The sequence below is a fragment of the Gavialis gangeticus genome, unplaced genomic scaffold (assembly GCF_001723915.1).
Source record: "Gavialis gangeticus isolate Ggan-Ray unplaced genomic scaffold, GavGan_comp1, whole genome shotgun sequence".
Lineage (NCBI taxonomy): Eukaryota > Metazoa > Chordata > Crocodylia > Gavialidae > Gavialis > Gavialis gangeticus.
In genome coordinates, this window is record NW_017729034.1 from 92,347,803 (window position 1) to 92,375,315 (window position 27,513).

The window sequence follows — 27,513 nt, forward strand, 5'->3', positions numbered from 1 at the left end:
TTTTTTTTTTTTTTTTTTTTTTTTTTTTTTTTTTTTTTTTAGGAAAAGGGAGCCCTAGAATAGAACTTAATCACTTTTGTCTCTGGTATTATCTTGTGCTTCCTTTCGTTATAGTGAGTTGCGTCAGCATTTTTGTCCCATACTTCAGTTCTTTGCTTCATTGAACTGCATTCAGAGTTCTCTATAAAAGTTCTCCAGCTAAAACTTTGCACATGTTTAGACTCTGTCACAGCAAAGTTAGATAGGTGCCCAATCATAGTATCCCTAATAAAGAGACATACACAAGGGGCAGACTTCAAAAGCAGCTAATCTGATGATGATTGGAAGTAACACAGAACTACAATTCATAACTAACTGTAATCGACTATGCTCAAGACATCTTTCCTGGTAACTTCAGGAATATGCTCTTGAATCTAAGTAATTTTGTTGGATAAAGTAAAGGTGTAGCAAAAACCAGTCACACTTTTATGGGTCTAGACTGTGATATTCTTGCTTTACTCACTGACTAGGTCTCACTCCACTATTAGTCCCACTGACAGCTGTCAAACAGTGAAACTACTTGTGGTTTCAAGTACTATCCCAATTTTTTTCCTTGCTTTTTTTTTTCTTTTTTAAAAAATGTATACTGTTGTACATGCTTCTTTTTTTTGTAGGGCTCTGCCACTTCCCCAGAAGAGGAAAAGCTTATTAATATCAGGAGACCCAGAACACCAGTTCCAAATGATTTCTCTGATATCAACACTCAGACTAACTGGACTAAGTCACTTCCATTGCCGACACCAGAGGAGAAAATGCGACAGCAAGCACAAGCAGTTCAAACAGATGTGGTTCCCATTAATGTAACTGGTAGGCTTTTGACTTCAGTGGTACATAGAGTATATACATATACGTCTGAGGTGGGAGGGAAAGGAACTCATGTCAGTGTTGTCAGATTTTAAACCTTGCACAAATGGATTTACTCATATCCTCTGAATTTAATACTACTTATTGACCTTTCTGTCAAATCAGTATTGTGCGGATTACAGTGCACCACTTAACTTAATGAAGGAAAACTGTTTCTTTAAATTACTTAGACTGAATGTTAATTTTAAAATATGGTATACAACATGGTCTTAAAATAGAATAAATGTTGATGTGATGTCATTACAGTGTACAGTAGATTATAATGGAAATATTTAATGAGATAATCAGCAGTTTTCAGTATGGGTAATGATTTTCAGGGTGTTTCCCTAAGTTTTTACATAAGGAAAGTTTACTGAAAGGTTTCTGTGTTGAAAAGAACTTTAAATTTTGAGGGGAAAAAAATTATACAGCCTCATGTTACTTGTTCTAAAAAATTTAGAGGGTAAGGAGTACAGAGTATTAAAAGTTATAGGACCGCCTATTTTGGGCTCTAAGGAGGAAATTTATCTTCCATATATGTATTCCCCATTGCCTTAGCATTAATAATATACTGATGCTAAATCTTTAAAGCATGATTAGTTCTTTCAACTGTATAATCTTACTCAAGCCTATTGAAGTAAAATGATTAAAAACCATTTAGATCCCACATTAGAACTTCTGTAAAATAATAAAATGTCACTTCAACTTAATTCTCTCTTCTTTCTGACGATTACAAAGATTGAAGATTATAGTTTGTTTAAATTGATGTTTGCATGCTAGAAATAGGAAGATATTCAACACTGAATTTATTTCAAACTACACATGCCTTCCATTTTACTACCAGCTTACCATTATATAGTTATCAATTTTGTATCATCTTTGGGTGTCCTTTTCTCGTATGCACTTACTAATAATTATTTCAAATGTCTTCTTTTTAATCAATGTGCTCTTTTAAAAGAAACTCCACATAGCTTTAATGTTGAGGATGTATGTTGGCAGAAACCTTGCAATGCAACATAACATAAAGCCAACAACAAATGCTACAACGAAATCTGTAAATCAAGAAGAAAAGAATACCATGTAACTTACTAAAAAGAAACTACAAAAATTGAAATGGTTCAAATTAATGGCAAAGCAAAACCAAATACTACCACTGAAATATTACAGGCCAGTTGTCATTATCTTGGAAATAGAATACACAGGTGCAGAAGGCAGTATTGTGGGAACAATGGATTATCTGCCATAATCAATAAGCCTGAGCATGGGACAGCAGGATTACAAAATGCTAACAGAATGAGTAAGCTGCAGTTCAGATAAATGACCTCTGTGTACTGAAAATATGTAGAAGAGAGAGACATAGAAAGAAAAGTGGGATAAAAAAGATAGAGATCAAATAACTTTCATAGTTTAAGTCATAGTTTAAGACTGAAAACTTTCAGTACTAGTCTTTAAACCAAGCTGTACAATATACCTAGTGGCTTTTTGTTTCTTTGTATGGTCTGTTTATTACTGGTGATTTTTATGTTTGCACAAATGTAGGAACAACACCCCCACCCCTCCCCGTGTATTGCTATTCAATTGAAATAATGCTAACCCTAAAGGTGGGTTTTAAAGGTTGGAAAGGATTTTTTATCAATGCTTTAGTACTCAGTGTAGTTTCACTTGGGCCGCACAACAAATGACAGTTGTTCCATTAGTTCATCTTTCAGAGCTCCCCAGTTGAACAAATTGCAACTAATGCAGTAATATTAAAGGCCTAGTCGCTAGCCTGAAGGTGCAGGGGCAGTGCAATAGGCTGATAAGCTGCTGACTAGACACCCTGGTTTTGGGAATGGATTCAGTCTTTGCGGTTAGCTGGGGCACTGAGCTTGTTCTTGCAGGGATTATGCTCAAGTTATAGTAGTGGAGTGGTGGCCAGCCTGTGCTTTTGCAGCATGTCTTACGTTTTATACAAGAGTCATACCATACTATCAGCTGTAACTTTTTTACAGCCATGAATAATCTGGTGGTGGTCCGTGTGATCAGCAAAGGGGAAAATCATAGTAAGAGTCTGATTCTGCAAAGACCTGAAGTATGTGCTTATGTCCCATTGACTTCTGTAACAAGGTGGTCACACTGAATTCAGTGTGACTTACATTCATAAGTCAAGGCTCTGCTGAATCTTGGGCAAAGCAAGTAAATCAAGTGAGTTCTCACAAGTGTGTTTAGTAATCATTAGGAGGAAAAATAGTTGATTTAATCTCATTACTCCTAATTTTATATCTGCTAAATACATGCTCAAGCCTGAAATAATAGTTTAAAAAACACAACAAAACAAAAACAAACAAGAAACCCTGAATCATTTTGTTTCTGTTAGTTAACTTATATTGTTAAAGTTGCTACTTTATCCTTAAACTTTTTCACTGTACAACAGTATTGCAAATAAACGTAAGGCAGCTTACAACTTTACTTAATTTTAAGTAAAAAAGTTGTGTGATTTTTCCACAACTTTGCAAAGTGACTTTCACATGAGCTACATAATCCATGCTGCAAAACCAAAGGCAAGATAAGGCAAATGGGGATGGGTTGGCAGAGTTAATGGAAACTCCTTGTTTTAATTCTCTTTATTTTATTTCTAAATGTTTTTTGCTAAAGGGTTGGCTGTTACTTTTTTAAAATTTTGGTTTGCATTCAATTTTCCCTGCAACCTACTTAATTGTAAATATTTATTGGCCTTTAAATGAAAGGTTATATTTTTAAAGAAGCAAAACCCTTGCAGCTCTTTTGACACTTTCTAACACGGGTAAAAGTGGTGTATGTTCAACACAGAGCTAAAGTAACAAATGATCCTGACGTCATTCTCCACTCCCTAAGCTTTAAGGGTTCGGGCATCTTGTAACATTTAGCTTTGTAGCACTGGCAGTGAACTTTCCATCACCATATTCTGTAGCCCAGTTATCACAAATCTCTCTTCCCTCCCTTTCCCCCAATCTGGTCTTCCTTTAATTAGGTGGACCTTGAACACTGAAATTAAATTGACCAAATTGTAGGGTAGCACGAACTCAGTGCATTGGGTCACAATGCTTTATTAACACGAAATCGTATTTGGCTTACAGTGAATAAAACCTCTATGTTTTTATCCCTGTGTCTTTTGGAAGATGCCTACACACACTATCAAAAATGTATGTGACTTAAAAGGTTGTAGAAATCCTGGGATTTTTCCATACTACCTGTATGACACGCATCACACTGATGTGTCATCAACCAGGAAAAAATGGATGATGGGTATATTCGTTACTGTGCACATGCAGTAGTCACTTTTCAGAGGTAAAGAATATGGCCATTAATTTAAAAAAAGACAGAATCATAAAAGAAGGCAAAAAATGCCTTTTGTCACATTTTGTTCTTAAAAACTCTGCCTTCAGCTCTCACCCATTTAAAATGTAAGTGGATTTAATTTAAATTTAAAGGTTTGGACTCCCTGCTGTCCTCCAAAGAGACTTTTTATTTTAGCCATTTCTTGTGGGATTTTGAGGTGAAAAAAGAGCTTGACCAATCTTAAGGGGAAGGAGAGGAATGAATTTAGCTGGTAATCTGCAAATTGAGTTTCATCTTTGTGTGATTAAAAATGGCCATGTTGTGAACCTCTTAAAAAAAAAAAAAAAGTGAGTTTCTGAAGAAAAGCTGCTCAACCTTAACTACAGTGGGGCTGCGGGGTCCCATTATGATACAGTGCATGTTCACATATAAGGCTTTCTTCAGTAATGCTCCCCAGACCACAAAGAATGGGTATTAAATCTATTCCAAGCAATTGTGCACATTCCATTTATGCAGGCCTAACACGAACCAATATTACAGGTGGTTAAGACTTTACTGTTCTCTTCTGGAGGATCAGCTTGTAATATAGCTGAAGTTCATAAGATTGGTTTAGTCTGACCATGGTCCATAGAGAACGTTTTAGCCACACTATGTAATCGCCACAAAAATTTGGTTCATTTGGAAGTTTTTGCTTCAGCTAGCTCAAACTAAAAAAGAAATATGTCTGCAAACCAGACTTTAGATGTTTTGGAGTTGCCTGGCAAAACTCCTGCCATCGCAAAATGTGTTCCTAAATAAACATCAATATTCTTTCATTTTCAGGAGTAGTCAATTTGTTGTCCCCCATCTCTTTCCAATCCTCTCCAAAAACACCAAAAAGAACATATACAAGTGAATAAATTTAGGAGCTGGTGAATACTTGGTGTATTCATTCACTCAAACCAATGGAATTGCACCTGCTTACGTCAGTTATGAGTTTGGCTCAAGACCTGAAAAAAAACCCCCTTATGATAAGCACCTTTCTATAAGTCGTATTCTACAAGCATTATTGTGAAGATGCGCTGGATCTCTTCCTTTAATATATACCCTCACTGTAGGAGTGAGCTAACATCATTTATTAATGCCTTTTTTTCATGTCTATAATAAGCTAGTGGAAGAAAGTGCATGATGTGAGCGTGCTTGAAAGTAATGTTGCTTTGCTTATTCTACTATACATTAGGGGAGAATTTCGACCGCCAAGCCAGCATTCGGCGGTCTCTAATTTACACTGATACTGTGGTAAGACGGCCGAAGAAAGTCAAAAGGAGAAAGACTATTACAGGAGTCCCTGACAACATACAAAAGGAGCTAGGTATGGCTCATCAGAACTGTATTCCATCATTATTCATCATCACTTCTTATCAATACTTGACTAACATTTCCCGTGCTCATGAAATCAATACAGTCTGATAGCCTGTTACAGTTCCAAATATAACTCTGCACCCTACTGTGAAATATTGGCTTCTGTTCCATTCAAGAGAACACAAAACACCAGCAGACTCTCCCTGTGTGTGAAGAAGGGTGTTTGTGCCCAAAAGCTTGCAAAGAACAATTTTTCCAGCTATTTAGTTGGTCTAATAAAAGATATCGCATCTACCCAAAGAACCTTGCCTGCCATACTGTGAAAGGCATGTTAATTCAAGCCATGCCAGCTTGTGCCTATGAAACTTAAGGGTTTTTGTTTGCTGCTTTCAGTCAATGGCGGGGGGAGGGAGGGATGCATTATTTGAAAAAGTTTGTGTACTGGTACAAAAGAAATCTGCAGGCATACAAAATCCGTGGAGATCTTATGCTATTCTCCAGCATGTAAACATTCATTTAAATAAAAATGAAGTAGTTAGGCACTTTAGTTGTGAAGAATGCCTTAACAGTGTAAACCAATTCATGGTTGTCTGACTAGATCTGTTCTAACTACAGTGAAAGAAAAACACCAAGAAAACCATCCACTTCTTCCAGTTTAGTTCTGACTTAATTGGGACCTGCTAAATATCAACAGTATTTGATTAGAAATATTGTATGTGTCCCAGTGTTTAAATCTTTTGAAGGCTCCCAAGGAATTTTCTTCAGAAACTACAGAAGCACATTTTTAAAAAGCAGTTATTGGCACAAAGTTACATAGGACTCATCTTTTCAGATTTAATAAGTTAGGTATGTTTTGAGCTAGTAGAGCTTTGTGTTTTTGTAGATCTTCAAACCTGTTGTACATTTACAAAACTATTTTAAGAAAACAAGGCCTTATTTTCCATACTCATATAAATTCATTTTGTATTTTCATTTTTAAATGTGTTTTTTTTCTAAATCATGATTTTCTAGCTAAAGAGATTCTGTAATTATTAAAGATAAGTTTTCCCTCAAGGAGATAAAAATCCCTGATGTAATACAACTTTGGGTGCCTTATGTATGGCAGTGTCTTGTTTCTTTCATTTGAATTTTTTTTCTTCACCTGCATTTTTCACCCTTTCTTTTAATAACGTTTTTTCCTCTCTCTTCCTTTTTCACCAGCTTCATTTTTCAGTCTCCCAAGCTGAGCATGCAACATATGTCATGTGAATCTAAGTGGTTTTAAAACTGTCAAGCCAGTCTTCCTATCCCCAGTTATAAGAGTCAGACTAAGGGTATAAACGGATACAACAGTTATAACCGATATAAACAATTATAATGCAACTGTCATATCAGCATAATTCAGTAGTAGATATACAAATACAGCAAAGCTTCTTCAAGGTTATCTGTTTCATTTGAGGTCAAAATTAAAGCAATTTAGCCAGCTTTTATTGTTACAACCTGATGCAAACACAGTGATCAGATCATGATGGCTAATGTATATTCCTGAGGAGCAGCAGCTCCCTCTCCCATTTTAATGTGGCTAAAAAGTATGTGTGTCCATACCCTTCAAGTGAAACCCAGGTGTGGAAAATGCTGTTAGAGACTGTAAATAGAACTGTTCCCTGAAAACAATTAAACAAATCACTGACGGAGAGACTGCCCCCCTCCTTTCTCCTAGATCAGGTCCTACACACATTCACAAACTGTACTGACTTCAGGTGACAACTTTATATTTCATTATGATTTGATGTCATGATGGAATGACCTTGTGTTCTACCTACAGTGACTAGAAGAGTCCGTTAACATGCTGAATGATAGGTTTATAGGATGAAAAGTTGGGAATCCACAGGAATTTTGAAATGGATGTCAGCCCTATTTGGGACCATTCTGTTTTTATTAAATGCCCAGATCCTTGGGATTATATTTGTGAACATTTTTAGGTGCTGATTTTGGTGTCTAAAATCCTCCATTATAAATTACCATATGAAATAAGTAGAAAATGCAGCTAATACAAGGAATACACTTCTCACAACTGTTGTAAATGGAAATTGCAAATTTTCTACTTCTGCTTCTAAAAACCTTGGGATCACAGATTTTAGAGTCCCTATTTCTGTTCATATGTTTTTCTTGGGCAGCTGACTTAAATTACAGAAATATCAGGGCTGCTAATATAAGAATGCATGTATAGTAATGTATGCATACATACATTATTTTGGAAGCTGCTGTATTTTGGAAGCTGCCAAAATAGCTTCCTAGGGGTACTGTGGCAGCTTTATACTACCTAGGTAACAAGTTCACATCAGGGAGATTTTCCAGGATGGTTCTCATTCCTTTAGTGATATCATGCTCTTATGTAGTGCTTTTTGTCTGTAAATATCAAAGCACTTTTAAAAGGCAGCAGGTATCTTTACCATGATTTCACAGATAAGGAAATGAGACGCACAGCAGAGAAGTGGCTTGTTCAAGGCCCAGTAGGCCAATGTCAAAATTAAGAATAAAATTCAGTTCTCCCAAGTCCTACTTCAGCCCAGGTTCCTGCTAAGCCACACTGCCTTCCCCAGTGTGCGTATGCATGTGCATGTATATATTATCCCAGTAGCCTTTCATTCCCTATTTCTCTACCCATGTCCCAAAGCAAATAACTTCTTGTTATGAAACATTCCACAGCTCATTTTATAGGAATGAGGGTCCAGACCAAATTCCAAACCAAGCATTTACATCGTACCTATCTCTGTTCTCCCTGTGGTTTCAGCTGAATAAATCATTCTTTGTTTCTTTCCTAAAGCATTGCTGTGAATGGCTATGATATTTATACAAGGTTTAAAATCCCCTGACACACCAAATTTGGTTAATAATCAACATATATATAATGGATTCTTATTCTGTCTTGTTTATTCTTCAAAAGTAAATAGAAACACAAGAGAACCTCAAAGCTTTGGCCAAACTTGACTCTTCATTTGTTGTTCCAGAGCTTGAAAGAGATTCTATAGGGCGAAACTTTTGGGATTTTCCCCATGTTTCTGTTTCCTTTGGAAGAATAAAGACAACATTGCAAAAGTCTTATACTGATTCTTGCACATGAGATGAGGAGTTTTACTACCTCTTGACTTGGATGTCACTGGAATTTAACTAAACATACTAAAAGGGGTCATTAATTATACCCTTGAGACACCCAGTGAAAATATTATTATTAAACATATTTTGGCATGGTTTTGGAGCATTGTATTATGGCCAAGTTTGCACAGGTGTATTTCAGTAATGAGTAAAGTGATCCCTTTACAAAGTCTGTGAAGCCTTTGAGATTCTTCTGCATAAATGTAATAATTCATGATGACCCTTCAGCTGGGTTGATCTGGGTTGGGTGTGGAGCCAGACTGAGAACATTTGGACTAAAAGTAATTTAGAGAGGTCACCTAAAATCTTCAGAGGGACTTTATATATGTTACCCAACCACAGCATATCTTAACAGTACTTAATAAAGTGGTGTAAATTGAGGAAAAGATGAGGTATTCTATTTCTACAAACATTGTTAAATTAAAGATTACATTTCTGAGGGGAGGCTCTTTTTCCCATCATCCGTTTCTTTGTAGGTTCTCAATCACCAGATTTACTTTGGCCAGTCTCTCAAAAGTCAGCATGCATGCAGCTCATCAGCCAGAATCCAGCCTGCTTGCTTCAGCACCCACTCTCTGAGAGATGACATAGCTCAAGCCTTCCCAACCAGCCATAAATGTTCCACCTGTCACTACAATAATGTAATGGTCTTTAGAACTGTCTCTGTTTTTTTCCAACTCTTAAAAAAAAAAATTCCTGGGAGGTCCCAGCACAACTACATTTCTAGTGAGATTAGGCTTTCATAACTAAATACATATGTGTTTATGTCCTTGGGTGCTCAGCAAGGTTCCTGAGTTTATGCAGTTGCCATAAATGTTTTGGAACAATCCCCAGCCCACAGGCCAGATCTGGCCCCAGGAGCCATGTCTTCCAGCCATGCACACAGGCTCAAGCCCAACACATCACAGTCAAGCAGGGGAGGGGCAGATCCCCTGGAGCCAGCTCCCACTAGGCAGAGATGGGTTGGGGTCCCCAGAGCCCACCTCCTCCTAGCCAGGATCAGGAACTCCATGCACTGAGACTGGGACCTGGAGCCCTGCACCTCCCCTGCCCAGTGTGAACTGGGCTCTGCACTACCCCCACCCAGCCAGGATCGGGCTTCAGCTGGGCAGAGGTAACAGAGGGCCCTAGGGCTCACTCCAGACCATGGGCTAGCCCCATACCATTCCTTTGGCCCACAGGGCTAAAAGTGTGAGCACCACTGTCTTAGATGTTTTTGGTTTCTGCCTAGTCTCCTAGCTTCTCAGTCATGCAGATTATACCTGAATTTGGGCTTCATACATTGCACTTAAAGGCAGATTGGTCCAAGAGTTACTACAGGGTTTACAGTAATTAAAGAATTCATAATAAATTTCAAGATGCTTAAGTATTATCACCACTTCATAGATGAGGCATGTAAAACCCAGAGGGGTATAATATAACAAATTTGCCCATTGTCAGGTGCCCAGTCAGAGGCAAAGCAAGAAATCCAACTGAAACAGTATATAGCAGTGATCACCAACCAGTAGACCTCAATCCACCAGTAGATCTTGGAGCCTCTTGGAACTGATCCAAGGCTGGGGTGGGGGGCTGAGTGCCCACGTGCATGCACACACACGCACCCCAGCTCAGCAGGTCAGTCCATGGAGGAGGGAAGTGGCGGGAGCTAGATTGAGACCCCTGCGGTGAGGGACAGTACCACAGAGGCAGGAGCAGGGGTAAGTTAAGTGGGGCCCCAATCAGGTTGGACTTACCTGCTGGGGAGGCATGCCCCCAAATAATTTTTTCTCCCTCTGCCTCAATCTGCCCCCCCACCCCCCGTTTCCCTCCCCATAGATGTACCTGCTGGGCGGCAGGGGGTTGGGGGTGGCGGCAGTGCATGATAGGTCTTGGGTTGCTTTTAGATTCCAAAGGTGATCTCCTGCTTAAGAAGGTTGGAGACCACTTGTCCACGCTGTACTAGGGCCCCTAGCACATGTTACTGTTATGGTGTCATTTATGTGTTAGTTGCACCATGACTAGTAACAGTGGTACACATTCGGCTGACTTGTGCCATAAACTGGCAAGTCAGCCACCAAAAGTAATTTCACATAAAATACGGAGCATCTTTGAGGGTTTTTTGTTTGACACCATAAAATGAAGGTGTAGCACCCCAGTGCTGATGCCAACAATCGGCTGATTGTCAGCATCAGCACAGAGACAGGGTTTGACTTCAGGACTGGGACAGCCCTGGTCCTTATGCCAAAAATTGGCTGCTAGGAGAGCAAGTTGCTAGCTTCCCTGGCAAAGGTAGCCAAGGGGCTTCAGCTGCTGGGAACCTGGGAGCCTGTTTGAGCAGCAGGGCAAAGCACTTAAAAGTATTGGGTTGTGGGGAGCCAGGCTGAGCCTGTTCTTTTTAGATATTGTGGGGCACAGGGACCCTGGGATATAGAAGAGACTTCCTTATCCCAGAGTCTTGAAGCCACCTGGGACTGTTGGGGATGTGTTTGACAATCAGCTGATTGTTGGACCCCACCTCACCAGCCCTGGGTGTGGAACCTCTGGGGGAAGCCCGGAGTCCTAAACAGAGCCACTCCTGGCCTGATCTGCAAGATCGGGCCGGGGCAGCTCAGCAGTGGCATGGCTGGGATTGAAGGAATTTTATGCCCTGTCCCAAACACTATGCTTCCTGCCAGCGGCCATATGCCCAGGGCCTAGATGTTCATGTTTTACAGTACCAAAAGTATTTACAAGGATCCAGCGCTGTTTAGCAGGAGTGTCAAACTCACCTGGGGCACTAGGGTGGATCTGGATTGTGGGGCTCTGCAAAAGAACTGGTAGGTAAGAAGGAACCATGTTTTTGAACATATATCAGTCATAAGGGAAAAGAGCATGCTCTAGAAATGGTCAGAGAGCCAGACACAGAACGTCTGCAAAGAGGGTCTGCTTTTACATTTGTTTTGAAATGGATACTGTCTTTCCTCAACACACTACTCCTTTATCTTTTTTCTACCCTTTCCATTTTCATTGTCTTGAACCCAGTCTCTTATGTGGTAGTACACAGTATTGCTCACAGAACCAGTGGGCTGGACACTTTTTTAAAATTCCAAACATCACGATCATTATTAGTTCAACTACATGTGTGTTTCCATCTAGGTTTTTACCTAGTTGCTACCACTTCTGACTCCTCAGCACTCAGTATCTGTAATTCATTTTCAGTTTCTGAAAGTGGGGGGGAAGAAATCACTGATATCACTACACCCATCTCTACAACCAGATGGGTTTTTTAGTGCTTGGTATCTTTTTAAAGCTCAAATTCTCCTTCAGCATTTCAGCACATGCAGTTGATGGTTTGAGCTCTTCCATAGAAACTGCTTCTAAGTTAGTACACATTCTAGCAGCTGTAGCAACAAGGCAGCTAGCTGATTTTTATGAGCATTTTTGAAAAGCACTTTGTGTCTTGTCACAAGTAAACTGCCATCAAACATAGGATTTCTTACACACTTAGGAACAATTTTAAAAAGAATTTTCCCTAAATGTGAATAAAAACACTATATTTTAAGGGAATATTTAGGGAATATTTAACAAATTCTAACTAACTTTATTGCAGATTTCTCTTGTCCCTAGGCAAGTAATGAAACCTGAAAAAGGATTATAGTTGTATCATTAGTTGAAGCATTGACTTTGAAAGCAGGTTGTATATTGGGATCTGAGGATAGAATTGGGCCAGTGTAATTTAACAGTTAATCACATTAGTTTTTCATATAGAAATTATTTAACACCAAAATTAACATTATCTTAAAATAAACTTCTCAAAAATTCTCTGTTAAATACTTGGTCTGTGGTTTAAGGCCATTACCCTGGAACTATACGCAACACAAGTGAGCCCCTGGACCTGCAAGAAGTCTCCTTATTTTACTTTGGCTCCAGGCTAGTGGCTTGTTGTGATCACATGGACAGTCAGCCCGCTGGCAGACATTACACTTAAGACCCGATTAACCTGTCCATCATATCTTAAATAGTAAACTGGCCATATATTCAGGCCAGTAATGGCACCACAAAATGTAAAACCAGCCACAAAATTATTCCGCAAAATATGTCGAATAATTTTGTGTCTGATTTCCATTGTGCCTTAAATTGAATGTGGGACAGTGTCCCTTGCCAGGCAGCATAATGCCAGCTGCATGGCAAGGCTAGCTCTAGCATCCAGCCAGCTCCAGCGGGTTCCTGGGGCTGGGACCCACAATCAGCCCCAGCACTGCGTAGGTTCACCGGGCACCCAGCTTGAAACTTGACAGTGCAGAGGGAGCTTGGGATCATGATTGGGGAATAGATCCCATGGTGCTATTAAATGAATGTGCGCCAGGAGCTTGAGTTAAATTGTGGGGCCCTGTACAGGTTCAAGGACCCCTTGCTGTATTGATGCTTAAAGTTTTAGACCTTGCAAAAATGCAAGGAGTGTTATGTTGGGCATAAGTAGTCCTGTTTTATTTTGTTCCAATCATTTTAAAAGTTCTGTGCCTAGTTACAGTGAATACATTCTGTCCTAGTCGCTTATAGTAATATGCAGGGATCCTGGTTTTCCCTGATAAAAACAAACAAACAAACAAACAAAAACCCTGTAAATTCTCTGATAAAGATCCCAAACCCCGTGTTTAAAATGACAGGCCCCCACTCCCCACCACAGTCTGGCTGGTGCACCTCACTCTCCCCCACAGACCTCTTGGCCCTGCTGGTGCCCATCACTCCCCACCCACAGCCCCCTGCCCCCACCAGCCCTGCTGGAGGGGGCCCCCAGCTGCCAGAGCTATGGGGCCAGGGACCTAGGTCCATAGCCCCCTGGCAGGAGGCAGCAGCTGCTGCAACCAAGTGAAGCCTGGTTCCTCCCCCTGCTGCCTGCCTGCTGGGGCTCAGGTGTGGGGGCAGCTCCCTGCCGTTGCGTGCACTCCATGGGGGAGCAGGGAGGACCCATGCCCCCCAGATTTGTTTGCGGGGCGGATGCAGGCTGCCTGCTTTGGGCTCAAGCTCCCGCTCTGCTGCCCTCCCCATGGGCCTCTGGAACCAGTGGGTGCAACTCAGCCCTGAAGGGAACAGCAGAGCTGCGTGGGGATCTCCTTGCCACTGCAAGCTCTGCACTGCCCTGGTAATGTGTCCCCTGCCAGTGCGGCTGCAGCGGCGGACACAATCCTCGCAATACCACCCATGCTGCTGCCACGGGGGATACCGCACCAGGGCCATGCAGAGCTCACAGCAGATCCCCCATGCCCCCCGGGAGTGCAGGCAACAGTGGGGAGCGACCCCGCCCTCCAGATGAACTGTACGTCACCCCATCTCCCTCCCTGCCAAGGGGGATGCAAAACCCCATGCACCACCAGCTGAGCACCAGCGCCGCCCAACTCCCTCCCTCCCTATGGGGGCCTCAGTTCTCCGACCCCCCCCCATTTACCTGTAGGAGCTGCTCTCCAGGCTGCCTGGCAGCCATGTGCATATATGTGCACATGGCGCCCCCTGTCTGAACGCCCTCCTCCCGCTCCCTCCCAGCCCCTTGCAAGCTGGAACTCTGCCAGCTTGCAGAGACCTCACTGCAAAACTGCAAACTCCACAGATTTCTCTGCTAAAATGAGAAATCCATGTTTTCCTCAGATAAAGGGGTAAAACCACGTTTCTCTCCATTTTCCTGGGGGGAAATTAAAAACCGGGATCCCTGGTAATAAGCTTTCTTTGTAGGTTCAGAATGTTTGCTGTTGTCCTGCTTCATGAATGGTACTATTATGCTGAACATGTAGTTTCCCCATTTGTAACATTTTAAACAAATGTAATGTCTGTTTTTCCACATTTATGCTGCTTGTGAAGAGGAACGAATTTAGCTGACCTTTACAGACATCCATGAAATAATCTCAGCCAGTCAGAATGCAGCTATCCTTTTATAGCTACTATGAGGTTCCAGCTACATTGTCACAAAGCCCCCTGCATTCTGTCTCATTTTTAAAATGCCTAGTGATTGTTACATAGTATAACGATCCTAAATCTCTAATTAGCTAACAATTGGTCTCCAATTGCACCTCAAAAGCATGGACCTCTGCAGTGTCTGCCTTTGTATTTTTACAGCACTTCACAAAAGGGAGTACTGATCCCATACTGAAAATATAAGAAAAAAGTTTTATTGTATTTAAAAACCATATTACAGTAAGGGGGTTTTTTTGTACCCAGAACCTGAATATATCTCTGTTTTGATTGGCCACTGTCCTCTATCTGCTCCAAGAGCCTTTTGTTCTTGGACACTTCAAGCTGTTTGCCAGCAAGAATGGGTTTTATTTTGCTTCCCATTTTCTGTACCAAAGCAGAAAAACCTACGTGTTCATGACAGCTAAACAATCTACATAGAAACAAAGTGGATTTCAGGATGCTTAAAAGTTACCTTTTTGTTTTGGGGAAAAGGAAATAAAGCCTAGTTTCATCCCTTCTCCCCACCCCCATGTATCTTTACACAGTGTTGGATGCCAGGACTAAGAATAACATGCTTTAAATAGTGTTTAAAATGGAATAGAAGAAAGCACTTACTCTACCAACTAGTTACATTGTTCCAAGAAATTAAACTGAAAAAGGAAAATAAAAATAAATAAATAGAAAATAAATGGGCGATGCTGCCATATCTAACATGCCAACTGGAAAGCAAAAGTTTTAAAACAGCATTCTCTCAGCAGCACCACAGGTGGTATGGCGGTCTCTTTTCTTTTGTATTTATTGTAATAACCCAACTGAATCAGAAGATAAGAGCCTTTTGAATCCCAATGCTAAATGCTGTTTAAAACACAATATGCTCTTCTTATCTTTGCTTGAAAGATCTATAAAGATCTTCATTTGTAATAATCTAGTAGTCCTCTCTGTTGACTTAGTAATAGCTATATCTTGACTTAATACACCCCAATCTTTTGTTCTTCAAGTTTGTTTATGCCAGGATATGGTAATTACCTTGTAAACAAGAAACATAACCCTTCTCATTTGCCAGTCCTCAGCATCTGTAACAGGATAGTTTGTTTGAGTTTAAATAAGGGCTGCAAGAATGTGATGGTTCTGAACTTTAGACAGTCATCAGTTCCAGCTCTGCTTTCTTCCCCAACTTTCTTCTTTTTCTGTAAATAGAAATAGCTTCATGGGAAAATGGTATTTAATGTTTTGTAGATATGGGTAATGCTTTGTTTTTTAATGCTGTTTTTAAATATTTGCTTTGTTTGTGGTACAGAATTGCATGCTCTCAAGATTTAACGAGCTTCTGGTGCCTTCTGAAAAAAATGTGAATAGCATAGCGTTCAGGAATCATTTTGCCTGTTCTAATTTACTTATACATTTTGCTTCTTCTCTTCTTCTTGTACGAGATAGTATCATTAACCAACAGCTGGATCTTTCAGGCTTTTGTCTGTGCCTGCTACTTTGCTTCCAGGAAGTCTTGTTATTCAGTTTGACATAACTGATTGCTGGGGAAATTCTTAATATGTCAGAAACAGAGGATTGCATGTGTGGAATACATACTAAGAACTCAAATGACCCCATAAGCTTAAAAGGTCCCTTTTTATAAAAAGAGTGGGAAACAAGATGCAGAAAATATAGTGTGCAAGCAGAATTTGCTGCTGCTGTTGGTCCTTCTGAGGCATGGTTATTTATGTCTCTGCATCCATCAAGAGGGAAGGGACAAAAAATATGGCCTGTGGTATGTTTTTAACAAAACACCAGTGTTTTATTTGTGTTTTCAAGGGATAATTGTTTAATTTTTACTCCAGCAGTTGGCATGGGCCAGAGTGACTTCCGTGGACATTCGATGTATGTCCCAGATCATTGTTCCACACTAGGGCGATTAGACAGTTACCGCTCTGCTATGCAGCAGTCTGAAACCAAGGACACCAGCTGCCAGACGGAGGAAGTCAAAGTTGTACCCCCTTCAGTGAGAAGAATACGTGCACAGAGAGGACAAGGTATAGCGGTACAGATGTCACAATTCTCCAGTTCGTCTGGAAACATGTCTGTGATGAGTGACTCAGCTGGTGTTATATTTGCCTCTCGCCAAAATAGTGACCTAGGTTTTCACAGCCTGCCTCGATCTGGAGCAAGAGTGTCTCTGCAGTCTCTAGGACAGACCCAGGGCCCCTCTAACCAGGCAGAGGACATCGCCAACACTTTGCCACATCAGATAAGCAAATTGCAAGTAGATGATAGTGTAGTCCATACGAGGAGTAATCCTAGGGCTGGGACACTTTCAAGGCCAAAGTCCCAGGAGGTGAAATGTTACGACAGTGATAAATCACCGAGCCCAGCATGTATGGTCTCCCCTCATGCTACTTATTCCACCAGCATCATACCGAATGCCACATTATCATCATCTTCAGAAGTTATTATTATTCATACTACCCAAAGCACTGGGTCATCAGATAGTAAAATCACCAGCTCATCTTCCTATGCAAAACTCAGAGACAATCCTGTTGTCAATAGTGCAGTAAGCATGAAAGAAGACCACCATTCTTCGAGTGGTAACTGGAGTGAGAGCAGCTCTACACGTCACTCACAGACCTCAGATACTATATCATCTAATGCTGTCATGGTGCTCTCTCTTGGTGACTCAGCAGTATCTCTCAGCACTCCAGGAAACATGGAAAATGGATCCCAAAATATGAGCTACAGCTGCAGAAACAATCTTAGTTTCCCAAGCCACCCTCAGGACAGTGATGGTAGAAGTGAATCTAGTTATTCTGGGGATAGAGCACAAAATAATAGTGTGAACAGCACAGATCACTGGGTGTACAAATCTGGAGACAGTGATGGGACTCCCTCACACAAACCAGTCTGTGCTACTCCAGGCTACTCCACTCCAGTAAGCAACATGAGTAGCAACAGCCTGGAGAGAACTTCAGTCAAAGAAGATTCAAGTTCCTTGTATTCGGTGGATCATGACGGCTACTACACTTCAATGCATATGGATTCTGGGATCAAATCAGATAAGTCATGTGACGATAATAATGGTTTTGGGAACCCCAGGCACAGTGTCATTAATGTTTTTGATGGGAAAGAGAAGAAAAATCGAGGCCACAGTGACAAATCCCTCTCACGAAACATATCTTTAAAAAAAGCCAAGAAACCACCTCTGCCACCATCCAGAACAGACTCGCTCAGAAGGGCCCCCAAGAAAAAAGCCCAATCTAATGGGCAGGTACTCGATGAGACACTAATTGCCACCCTTCATCATTCCCTACAGCTGAACCTCAAGTGCAAAAATGGGAGCTCCCCTTCACAAAGCCCATGCAGCGATTATGAGGATCCCTGGGTGCTGCGCTCTCGCAGCCAAAGCTCTGTCAGTGCAAGCAGCAGCATGATGTCCACGACTGCTCCCAATCTGTACTCCATCTGTACGGTCACTCCCTCGCAGAGCGAAACGAGCAGCATTAAGTCAGAGTATGCGGACCAGTGGGGTTACTACGGTGACTATGCTGCAATGCCTGATGATCAGTTAAAATCCTCAGTCACTCATTCCACAAGCAGTACAGCCACCCTCCATGATTACACCGTCAGCCACCTCAATGATGGGTCAAGGGCTTCTACACCACAAGTGCCCAGTGGACTGGCCAAACCAAAGACCACTTCTCCAGAGAAGTCTCACCGAGTTACATCGCCATCCAGTGGATATTCTAGCCAATCAAATACTCCCACAGCGGTTACTCCAGTGCCTGTCTTTTTAAAATCCACATCACCAGGAAATGGGAAACCCAAAGTGAAACCTAAAGTGCCTGAAAGAAAATCCTCTCTGCTGTCTTCAGTCTCCATCTCTTCATCCTCCACTTCTCTTTCTTCCAGTACATCTGCTGAAGGGTGTGTGAGCAGGAAGAAATCGGACCCCATGCTGGGTTCTGCTCCTGATGCTGCCGCTCTTCTTCCTCCTCCAATACCCCCATGTTCTCCTGCTCACACTCCTCCTCTGCCCCCACCACCAATAGATGCCATGGATCTGCCACTACCACTGCCAGCCTCTCCTACCTTTCCTCCTCCTCCACCAGAAGCTGTTACAAATTCCTCCTTCCCCCAGAACATCTTGTGGTTTCCTTCCCCTCCACAAGAAACTTCCTTCAATCTTGGTTCTGTCCCATCTTGCTCTTCCTCCAGTTTGCCTTCTGTAGTTCCTCCACCACCACCACTTCTTGACCATCAGCTGATGAAAGAAGCAACTAAATACCCACAATATTCTTTTAAGAAATGTAACCAGGAAGATTCCTGCTGCAGTCCAGGGAAAGATCCATTCATCAAGCAAGATACGATTAGGCCTGTGATGCCCCTAGTAACCACCAAAGCATTGCAAATGGTACAGCTGAGGTCTGTGAAAAAAACCACAGGGGCAGAAGTTGAACAATCATCCGAATCTGCTTCTGAAACCAACTCTCAGGAAAAAGCAACTGTAATTTTGTCACCGCAGCCTTCTTTAAAGCAGTCTCTCTCATTAAGGCTCAGCGACAGCATGGGTGAAGAAGGAATGAAATCTCATAGTGCTTCATTCAAAACCTCAGTTCAAAGTCCTGCTCAGAGTTTTCATCCAAGCTTCTGTGACAATATACCTGAGTTTGACTGTAGTCAAAAATCAGGGAATACAGCAAGGCTAACTAACCCCTTGGAGGGTGATTTATCAGGAATGAATGCTGAAAGAGCACTTCAGTCTCCTGTACATAATGAGGAATCCTACTCTGGTCACAGTACTCCATCACTTCAGGGGCCACCAGCATCTCCAAGCAAGACTCAGGGCATGTTATTGAGCAAAAAGCCACCTCCTATTTCAAAGAAACCCAAACTATTCCTTGTTGTGCCACCTCCACAGCTAGATTTTACAGAAGAGAAAATAGCTCTCGTGAGCGGTACTGTCAAAAGCACATCAAGTCCAACTGGGAGAGAGACTGTGCTTGCACACTGTGAAGAAGCAAAAGATTGTCTTGCTGATGGACTCAGCTCAAGAAAGATGGACCCTGGCAGCTTGTTTCCTGAAGGAGGAGCTGGAGGAGCTGCTGGTTCCACCTTCTCTGAAACAGTGGAAACTAATGCCTGCATGGTTCAGCCTGCTGCATCACCAGTTCAAGAAGCTCCCAAGCAAGAAGCGCAGACCACTTTGGATGAAGGAGGCAGTGCAGACAGTAGCCCTAAGACTGATGGGCACGCATCTGAAGAGACTGAAAGTGGTAAGTCTCTCTTCTCTTTTACTCTGTATGTACCAGTAGCTAATTTAGCGAAGGAGAGATGAGGAGGGTGTTCTAGCAATCTGATTTCACCTGCAGAAATGGAGCTGTGATAATGAATATCCTAACGCAAGTTATGGGGCTTGGATTAATTCTTTACAAAGATTCTCTACCTTCTTCATTTTCTGTTTCTGGTTGGAAGAGCAGTGGAGAGAAAAGCAGAATTTTATTAATTGCATTATCTGTTTCAAAAACCCTATGGAAATGTGGTCAGCTTAAGAATTTCAGTGATCTGTTTTAATGGAAGCTATAGAGATGATTTTGCTATAAAGCTATAAAGATGTTATTTTGTGAATAAACCTAGGTACTTTAGAGGCTTCAGCTTCACAAAAGAATGCTGCTGCGGTGAAATTAGTCAGAAGGTAGCAGTGTGTGTTAGGAAATTCCTTGGATGTTTCACTTTGATAGCTGAAGAGCATGGAAGGATGCTCATCGGAGGTTGTGCCGTTCGGGATTCCTGCGACAGACTGTGTGCATCTTTCATTCCTTCTACATAGCTGAGGTGTTTGAGTCGGACAGCACAGATAATCTGTCACTGCCAAGCAACAGTTATGTGGAAGAGCCTGAGGAGGTGTCGACACCAACCAGACCGAGAACTACTGAAGATCTTTTTGCAGCCATTCACAGGTACTGCAGAAGCTGCCCTGTTTGTGTTGCCCTCTCTAATAAGTTCCTCACAAATTTTCACTCTCAACCCCCGCCCCAACCCAAAAGCTAATTTTGATTATGATTTTCTTACTGAAAAATGCCTTCTATACTGCCCGCCTACTACCGATATATTATCTGAAAGTAAACACTGGAACTTGCACTTTATTGCTTCACAGTAATGATGAACTAATTCAGAACTAAAACTCTTCCTTGTTTAAACCTGTTTTGAATAATCCTGTTATCTTCTGCCCCCTCAAACTTTCAAGTTACACCTTGTGTATATTGTGTTATTCTTAATCTGTTTTATTAACTTTACTGTTGCTTTCTCTGTATATCTTTTTTTTTTCATACCCTTTCTTCTCCATCTCTTTTTCTCTCCTCCACTGGTTATATGTTGCAGTTTGGGACAGAGGCTCAACGCTAATGCTTCATGGCAAGCGTGGCTTAAACTGGCAAGTAACACCAAATGTCAGTCATATGGCAAAACATATGACAAGTACTGGATTATAGTTTGCCATAATCCAGCCTGGGGTGGGGTATTTTGTATCCAACTGGTTTATCAATGAGATGTGCAATACAGAGTCCATGCATTGCTCTCCTTCAAAAAAACAAACCAAAAAAAGCATTCCCTTCATGGGTAAATAATTTTTTACTTTGTTTTCTTTTGCGTTTAGAAAACACACATTCAAGTGAAGAAAGCAGGAAGGATTTAAACAATAGACACAGAGAAGAAAATCACAATTGTATATGAACAGTTACACTTGCATTTGGAACTTCTGCTGTGTAGTGGTGGTGCCATCTTGTGGCAATGTAATTTTTCAAAACCTGCCTAAAAAGCTGTTGAAAAGGGCTACTTGTATCTGCACATGGGCAGCTAGGTATCTATTTAGTCGGTGTTTGTACATGTTCATGGCTTCTCCATTACAAATATTGAGGGGCCAGAAAAATCTTGTGATTTGTGCACGTGTCCAGGAGTCAGGAAACTTGGGACGCAAAAACTATTTTCGTTTGTGAAATAACTCCTTGAGTTTTTCTTTCTGTCTCTCTCTGTTTCTGTCTCTCTCTCTCTGTGTCTCACATGCATGCGCATGCACACAGTGGCTCTCCATGCCTTTCCATGTAATCCCTAAAACTTGGTCTGTAGAATTTTGTTCATTCTAAAAGTGGTTCACATACATTTTGAATACGCATAACACTTGCTTGAGATGTGGTGTGTGCGCACACGCACACACACAGAACAAATATGTTTATATATGAGGGGTAATTAATAAATCCACTGCCTGGCACATTTTCTTATAAGACCCTGTTTCTAGTTGCATATAACTTTTCCCAGCATCATCTGCTTGGGCTGAAACATACTGTGCTAGGTTTCTGACTTAGAGGAGGCATTCAGCATCACATTCACCTGCTACATGGGTTCTTGATACAAAAATAACTGTAGATATGACCTAATTGTCACTAAGTTTCTCCTTGTACTTATGAATTTGTCTATCTACTGTTGTAATAGATGGGTGTCAGAACTGCACTTATCTCCTAGATGGCAGCATCTTAAAATTACACTCATTACACTATTAGTTGTACATGTATAGCATAGGTGGGAAGTACTAACTCACCAACAGAAAGGATCTGGAGATCAGATTACTTAACCTAGTGCATTCTGACACCCTCGTTATCTGTTGATAAGGCTGCAATACATAAATCCTTCTGAGCTTCCACTGAAAATATGCATCCTCTGGCAAAGGTTGTGGGGCTAAAAGTTATCCCAAAATGTAAGGAACTGAATATAATCTACTAGTTAACAAGGGGAAATGATCTGTATTGCACAAGTCTCTTAATAAACATTGACATTAAATTTGTAAATATTGCAAAAAGTGCCAAGTTATTTTAATTGTTTACACATGCATATATAAAATGCAGCATTTTTTACTCTTTTTTTTGGTATTCTTATTTATTTCACAAAGAAACAAAGTGGATAGACACAGATAGCCAGCATGCAACATACTAATTTCTTTAGGACTTCTAATGGTGTAAAACCAGGGGCAATAAACATCCAGCTCCTACACATTTTAAATTCTTTTGATTATGTTTAAATGTAGTTTTTATTTTAAAATTAAAAATCCAGTAGCCCGTCTGGCTGAAAACAATAATTTTCATGCTGTAAATCAAGAAACTGGCCTTTTCTTGGCTCAGCAGTCAAACAGATGGGAATGATAGAATACAAACAAGATGTGAATCTTCCGTCCAGCTCTCCCCCCCACACACGCACACATTTATCTTACCAGTCTTAACCATTTAAATGCTTCCTTTTTAAAGTATTTTACGTGAAATTATAACATCTGATTATTTTAACTGAATCTTACTGTTTAACATCAGTGCATTAGAAGATATGGACACGTACATATGTGCATTTCTAAAGTTAAAATGGATTGGAACTTTTTGAAAATGCACAGAACTCCTAAAGTTAAAATGCACAGAATCCATAATGTTTCTTTAGAGGAACCAAGGGCAAAAAACAGCATAAATTTTTGATGAACATATGCCAGAATTTATCAATTCCAGTACTAATGCATGAAAAGAATGTCCTCGTCCCATACCAAATAATTCAGAAAATCTTATTTGGAAAATAAGTTTCAGTTGGCTCTGACATTAGCATTGTCTAATGCAATAGATTCCTTTTTTTCTAAGAGGAAAATTGGTCTTGGACTATTTTTTGTCTCAAATATCTGTATTAATACATACGTAGATATGATGACCTCGTTATTCTTGCTTCCACTTTTATCTATTACAAAAACTTCATCTATTTTCCCAGGTAGTTCCCCTCTCTCCTTAATGGCAATTAATTGTCCCACCCATTAGTTTGCTGAACAGATGTCCTTGCTTATTTTGGGGGGGAACAAAACTGTCTGTTTTTATATTTAAAACCACAGATCCAAAAGGAAGGTCCTTGGCCGCAAAGATTCTGAGGATGACCGCACCCGAAACCATTCTCCATCACCTCCAGTAACACCCACTGGCACCTCCCCTAATCTAGCTTCCCTCAAGCATGCAGGATCAATTCAGAGAAGCATTCGCAAGAGCAGCATCAGCAACGACAACTTTAAAGCCCTGCTGCTGAAAAAAGGGAGCCGGTCAGATGCCAGTTCACGCATGTCGGCAGCAGAGATGTTGAAGAACACAGACCCTCGGTTCCACAGAACAAAGGCAGACTCCTCCTCTGACCTTCTAGACAGCCCTACCAGCTGTTCTCCCAGCAAGAACAAAAGGGCCCAGGAAGAATGGGCCAAGAGTGAAGGCCTGATGCCGAGGAGTATGTCCTTTTCTGGTACCAGGTACGGCCGGTCACGAACACCTCCATCTGCTGCCAGCAGCAAGTACAATGTCCGCAACCGTATCCAGAGCAGCCCCATGACTGTTATTAGTGAGGGAGATGGGGAAGCTGTTGAGCCATCAGAAAACAGGATCCGAAGGACTTTAGAAGACCAGCAAGAGAGTCTACTCGATGTGTTTAACAGCGATGAAATGGACACGAATGATTTTCCATATGCTGAGGAAGAGGGGGCGAAAGAGCCCGAGGCTCCAACCTGTGTAGACTTAATGACACAGCCAGTAAAAGTGAATACTTCGAGGAAGTGTCTAAGCCCTTCAGCTGAAGAAAGTTAATCAATGACAAAGGCGTTTGGTGTTAATCATTCAGATGGTGCAGGAAAATGAGTGAGGAATTGATCCCAGGAGAAAGCCCAGATGAGGACATGCATTTTACTGCACATTTATTACATGAACTTCAGGCATGTGTTAAATGCAGAAGTAAAGATTTTCTGTATAGTGGATTGGAGAGGACTTGCTTTGAATATGCAGTCTGTGACTTTAAAGAAAGTAAAAGTTGAACTTTTTTTTGTAAAGCCTTAAAAGTCCTGTTGGGGTCAGGGTAGGATTTCCTCAGTTCCTTTTGGAGTGTGATTTTTTTTTTTAAACGTTGTGGGAATAAACATTAGGAGTAATCTTGAAAAGAAGATGAGAAGCTTTTGTGGTAAAGGGTGAACAGTTGCTATAAAAGCATTCTATTTCTGTGGCTTAGGGAGTTCTTTAAGCAGGTGAGTTGAGGCAGGATGAGATGCATATTATCTGTTGGAAGGTAGCAGGGCTAGTGTTGTAGCTGTACAGCTTCTTTTGTGTGTGTGCACCTGTGTTAGTTTAAGCATGTCACACTAATGTAAAGAGGTCAGCAGAGCATGAATTGGTTCAGGTACTTTTCCCCAGGGACAGAAAATAAGATACCTTAACACAAGAAAGAGACAGCTATAACGTGGTACTAGCTGCTATGCAGCTGTACGCACACTATCTATTAGATTTTTGGAGAAGTGCTCATTTCTTCATTAGAAGTCCTAAATGCATTGCTTCCTTGAATGGAAATAATAAGAAAAGGAGAGAGGAATAAGCAATACGCTGCCAGAGTTGGAAAGCTTCAGGTTTCTGAAATGAAATTAAAAATAAAATATGAATTTGAGAACTTGCACTACAGAGTTGTGGGTGGATCCTGTCCTTTTAAATTAAATCATGAGGGTTACATTTTGCCAGAAGTAATTCTTCCATTTGTCCAGATGGGATGGTTTATCTTAACTTTATCACTTGAAATGTTAGATACTTGCTAACTTTTGGTTACCAAAGAATAAGTTACGGTTACTTTCCTTTTGATTGCCTGCAGTATTTCTTTTTTTAACCTTAAACATTTAGCAAGGTTTGTTTTTATTGTATATTTTACTGACGGTAATAAAAAACGTTTAACTTTTTTCATTTGTAAAGAAAACAGTTGATTAAAACTGAATTATTGGCTGGAGATTTGCTTTCATAATAGGAAAGATAATAATTTTGAAAAGGAATTTTGCATCACTTCATGGTTTGTGCAGTTTTTATATTGTTTGTAAATAATGGAAGTTGTTAAAATATCTTTTGATCTCCCCACTTTAGAATTTATACATTTTTAGACTGATTTTAAAAGTAAAACCCTTCATATAGATTATTTATTTTAGTGAAATATGCTTGTAATCTCTTATTTCAATCCCTTATTTGTGAGTAATGTAAATTTCAGGGGCCTTTATCTAACTCTTCCTTTCAAAAGAGGGTGGGCAATGATGACAATGCTGTGACTTTGCTTAAATAAAATAAGGCTGCCAGTTGCCCATAGTGTCTTTCAAGTTGATAACATTTCAGTCAAAAGCTACATCCAACACTTCGTGCTCCTCTCTAGACTATCATAAGCCATACTTCTAACTACTAACATTCAGTTCACGTAGTGAAACTTACCGAAACTCAGTACATGCTACTAGAGTATACTTGACAATCCTGTTACTGCATGTAAGCAAACAGCAGTCTTGTCCATCACGATGAAGAGCCCTAACTCTTTCCTAGCCCTTACACCACAGGATTTGTTGTGTAATATTACCATGTTTCCATTCTTTCCCTGTATCCCCTCCAACTAACCAGCCCCAGACTAGAGTGCTTGGAGTAGCAAGTGAGGGGTTAAAGGAGTGAGAGCATCTTGTCTACAATATAGGCCCAGTATTGCATGTCCGGGTCCCTGAAACAATGGTGGGATAGAATTGTGTACAGAAAACTTTCCATGCATCACCTGTGTTGACCAGGAACACATGCATGAAATCTGAGTCTGATTAAAGGAACTAAATGAAAACTAAACAAAGGAACCAGGACCTAAACTGATTTTTCATTCTGATCTAAATGATTTACAGCTAGGGAGAATCCTGCATTAATACTTTCATTCCCACGCTGATCAAATCTTAAAGGTAGAGCTTCATATTTTCACTAAACACATAGCACTTTATATAAATGCAAACTGTTATTCCCACGGGGGAGATAATGATCTTTGTTGTACAGATGGGGAACAAAAGGTCCAATCCTGCAAACATGCCTATGAGTAAACTTTTTAGTACTGAACTCATTTGGGACAGTTCATTGTCCTTGTTTTCAGGATCAGGCCCTAGGACAGTAATATATGTCACACAACAGCTCAGTGGCACATATATTTGATTTTGCAGATTCCTATTTTTCAGCCCATTGCTCAGTCTATCAGATATTGCTGCTTTGTGGATTATGTAGGCATCCATTGTGGCACCATAGTTGAGACTGTGTTAAATGTTGCACTTACATGTAAGAAGTACAATTACTAAAGGAGTAGAATAAAACTGTGACAATTGAAGGCCACAAACCATGGGGAGAAGGTATACTGTGAGATCAGTAATGTGCGCCGAGATTGGTGAATAACAATAAATTTGCTGCTTCAAACAGCAATGGAAGAGGGGTAGAGTCATGGACAAGAGTCTGTCTTCTGAAGAGAGATTTGAAAGAATGTGGGATAGTGTAGTGTAGAGAAGAGATGAATAAAATAGATGTGCTGGAAGGAAACGCCATAATGATGGGTATAGAGAAGGGATACCAGGGGTTTTTTTGCCCCTTTCCCCATAATATTAGCAAAACAGTCATATGATGAAAGGTAACACATCTGAAACTGCACAAAATTAAGCCCTGAAATTTTTTCCACTGTGTATCATTGAAGTGGAAAGTGTGATTCCAACATGAATAAACATTTCTTTAGCTAGGAGATAATCCACTTAAACAGGCATATTTAAAGAAAGACTTAAGTTGCAACACAACCACATATAGCATTTGGGTGCTTGGTTGGAAAAGTAGAGATTTGCCTTGTTTTTACTGTATTTTAAGTGAGCTGGGGTATTCTGAAACTGAAGCTGTTGTATCCATGAATACAATAATGTATTTTTTTCTAACACCCATCCCTTTCTGTTCCATGACTAAGGTATAAGTAGCACGAACCATCACACTGTTAACTGGATCTTTCCTATTTTCCTCATTGTCTTCACATTCCTTTATGTTGCAACACTTGCAATTTCTATCTTAAAGAGGCAGGAGTTTTTGTGGGTGATATCTTTTATTGGACTAACTGCATGTTTGGAATAAATTT

The 27,513-nt window shown here is 40.6% G+C and overlaps 1 protein-coding gene across 6 annotated transcripts in view; it reads left to right on the forward strand.

Annotated features, from left to right (window-relative positions):
• NHSL1 (NHS like 1) overlaps positions 1 to 25,696 on the forward strand; it is a 227,253-nt gene extending 201,557 nt beyond the window's left edge. For 3 of the 6 annotated variants that reach the window (XM_019527079.1, XM_019527083.1, XM_019527082.1), the window contains exons 4-8: positions 654 to 846; positions 5,399 to 5,530; positions 16,392 to 19,817; positions 20,372 to 20,501; positions 23,450 to 25,696. In XM_019527079.1, coding sequence (XP_019382624.1) covers positions 654 to 846; positions 5,399 to 5,530; positions 16,392 to 19,817; positions 20,372 to 20,501; positions 23,450 to 24,182 — 4,614 coding nt within the window. In that variant the 3' untranslated portion in view covers positions 24,183 to 25,696. Of the gene's footprint in view, positions 1 to 653; positions 847 to 5,398; positions 5,531 to 16,391; positions 19,818 to 20,371; positions 20,502 to 20,922; positions 20,975 to 23,449 lie in introns of all 6 variants that reach the window. The other 3 variants (XM_019527084.1, XM_019527080.1, XM_019527081.1) reach the window with 3 other exon arrangements.
• Positions 25,697 to 27,513: the final 1,817 nt, after the last annotated feature.